Source organism: Quercus suber, unplaced genomic scaffold, assembly GCF_002906115.3.
Source record: "Quercus suber isolate HL8 unplaced genomic scaffold, Cork oak 2.0 scaffold_23, whole genome shotgun sequence".
Lineage (NCBI taxonomy): Eukaryota > Viridiplantae > Streptophyta > Magnoliopsida > Fagales > Fagaceae > Quercus > Quercus suber.
In genome coordinates, this window is record NW_027069488.1 from 704,396 (window position 1) to 707,485 (window position 3,090).

Here is a 3,090-nt window from a genome sequence, read left to right on the forward strand (position 1 = left end):
ATTGATTCTTTCATTTTAATTGTGCTTGAAGCATTCACTTTTCTTTTGTACTGTGATTTTTTTTTTTTTTTTTTTGATAAGTAGTGAAAGAGTTTTACTTGCTATGGACTGGGATTCGAAAGAATTTTCATGGAATTCATTTGAGCTGGAGCCCAAAAGCAAAGAGGGTAGCAGCTAGTTGGTTCCAATACCTTGGTTAGGCAAAAGAAAAAAGGACTTGTGGAGGACTTGAAGCTTGGCAGAAAATCTGATCTGGAAGAGATATCTTCAGATGGGTTGAGGGATCACAGGTCCTCAATGATGCTTCTTTTTCCCCCTTTTATTGGAAAATAAAATTAAAAATTCTTTGAACACATAATTGCCAAAGGACATTGAAATAGGTTCCTCTAAAATCACTAGGCATTAAAACTTCAAAAATGTGACTTAGAGGATGGGTAATCTGACATTGCCTTCAATCATGAATCAAACAAAAAATCAGAACAATTTTCTATATCTTAATTAAGATGCCCTTATAAACTTCGAAAAAACTAAAACCCTTAAATCTATACCACCAATTCTACATAACCCAAAAACCAAAAAGAAAGAATCACAAGCAAATTAAGCACCAAACAAATCATCTACATAAGAAAAATGATTTTCTTTTATAAGTACATAAGAAAACATATTTTTGACAAATTCCTCTAGCTTCCTAAAGAACTTCACAACGTAAAAACCCTAAGTCTGGAACAAAATACCCAAATGCACAAATAGAATTCATAAATGAAGAATTTTGGGCAAAAAAGCCATGAACAAATGGATTGCACAAATAACTGAGCAACAAGTATTCCTTAAATAAATACAAATGTCTCATATGTTCCACAAAATAACAAACTAAAATTAGTAAATATGATCTACCACTGGTCAACTCCCAAGTCTAGTGTCAATACAGTTCAGGAACGCATGCAAAACTAAGACAAATTCAGCATAGAAATAGAAGTAAGGCATTCACTACACCTTAAATTTAAGCATAGTATATATTTTTATTGTAACATTCAACACGCAACTCCAACACTAAATTTTATTGGAGGGTTCATTTATTTTGCACTAGCTAATGGATGTATGACCACAAAGAAGGCCAAACTTTAGAACAACCATTTTTCGCATTAACTTTACATAAGATAAAATTTGAAATAACTATCCATGAAAATAGAATGAAAGCAACAACATGAGTGCACAGTGAAATCTCAACAAAAGATAGATCAATTAAAGGAACATTCAATCTTGAACATATAAATGATGAAAAATATCAATCTTGCACATATAAATGATGAGAAATATCATCTTATAAAAAAATATAAAATTTACTCAAAACAAATACATGTCACTTACAAATTGACATGTGACAGGCAAAAATATGAAACTTGTCCTCGATCTTGATAAACTAAAACACCTTCACATAATCTTGTGAAACAATTATTGAATATTCTTATCTACTTGATTAGATGACAGCAAGTCAACCAACATGGTTGCAATCGTTGCATTTGCTGAAAAACCCTTGTCAACCATTATTTTGAGATATTTCATTGCCTTTGATGTCTCATTGTGTTGCAATAACCCTTGTATGATTGTGTTATATGTATGATCGTTAGGTGAACAACTATTCTCATCCATTTTCTCAAGCAGCTCACACGCTTCATCTATTAGTCCCTCTTTGCAAAGTCCTTCGAGCATTATGGTGTAAGTCACAACATTGGGAGTCACTCCTTTGTTGGACATTTCGTGAAATAGACTCCTTGCTTCATCAATTCTTTTATTCTTGCAATATCCATGGATCAATATGCTATAGCTATACACATTAGGTGAACAACCCCTCTCAACCATCACATTAAATGCTTTGATTGCATCATCCATTTGGTTTTGCAAACAGTATCCATCAATCAAAGAACTGTAAGTGACAGTGTCAGGCTCAATGCCTCTTTGAATCATCACATCAAAAACTTCTTTTGCCTCTGTTAGCTTCCCTTTTTTGCAAAGCGTGTCCACCAATACGTTGAAGGTATGCACATTTGGCATGACCTTCCTTTGCACCATCTCACTTAACAAAGTAGTAGCCTCCCTCCACCAGCCAAAATTGCATAGGCCTTGAAATAAGCATGTGTAAGTGATAATGTTTGGTTGAATGCCTTTACTCCTCATTTCAGACAAAAGGTTCAAAGCTTCAATTACCAATTTGTCCTTACATAAGTTACCAATGATTTTGTTATAGAGCACCAAATTAGCTTTAAACTTCCTCTCTTCCATCTTCCTAAGCAATCTAATAGCCATATCAGCCTTACCAATCTCACACAGAGCATGTAGTATCTTTCCACAAGAATTTTCATCCAGTTCATGCCCATTCTTCTCCATTTCTTATACAAACCTCACAGCTCCAGCAATGTTACCTTGAAGACAGAACCCTTTGACAAGAGTGTTTAGATTTGTACGGTTTGGTTGATAACCAAGTTTGAAAATTGTTGCTAAGACAGAGAACCCAAAATCTACACGGTTTAAATGGCAGAAGCAGTTAATCAAAATAGTAAGAATATAAAGATCAGGAGAGATACCAAATGATTTGATTTGTTTAATTAGAGTAATGACTTGAGAGTAATGCTTCATTCTTGCAATGGCACCCAACAACCGAGTGAAATCCGCAATGGAAGGCAAAGGGCTTAAGTGAAGCATTTTATCAAATAGTTCTAAGGCATGATCAACATTCCTAAAGCTTCCAGATTTGCACTCCTTTCTCACATATTTCAACAACCCATTTGGACTTTCCGCATTTTTACTACTGGTAAGAGTAGAAAAATAATAATAAGAATGAATGGAAGGCTTACTCTAATTCTCAAACGATTGCATATAAAAAGAAGAGAGCTTGTGGATTTAGCAGAAAAACCACCCCTACCCATTTCCAAGAAGAAGAAGATGAAGAAGAAGCGGCAGTTCTGACAGCTATTCCGATTCGGTCGGATTTCTGTGGAGCTCCGGAGCTTCAATGGAGAAGCCGTGGCAGATCGAAGCAGGAGTGATTAGTGAGAGGAAAAACATAAGGTGGTTTTTTTTTTTTTTTTTTTT

The 3,090-nt window shown here is 34.7% G+C and overlaps 1 protein-coding gene across 1 annotated transcript; it reads right to left on the reverse strand.

Annotated features, from left to right (window-relative positions):
• Positions 1–1,245: 1,245 nt before the first annotated feature.
• LOC112003675 (pentatricopeptide repeat-containing protein At3g22470, mitochondrial-like) lies at positions 1,246–3,090 on the reverse strand. The gene is made up of 2 exons (XM_024035881.2): positions 2,921–3,090; positions 1,246–2,806 (listed from the first exon to the last, which is right to left on the reverse strand). The coding sequence occupies exon 2, from the start codon at positions 2,383–2,385 to the stop codon at positions 1,453–1,455; it is 933 nt and encodes a 310-aa protein (XP_023891649.1). The 5' UTR covers positions 2,386–2,806; positions 2,921–3,090; the 3' UTR covers positions 1,246–1,452.

Bases quoted from the DNA above. Each gene is read 5' to 3' on its own strand.
- LOC112003675 (XM_024035881.2), bottom strand. From the start codon at position 2,385: ATGGAGAAGAATGGGCATGAACTGGATGAAAATTCTTGTGGAAAGATA.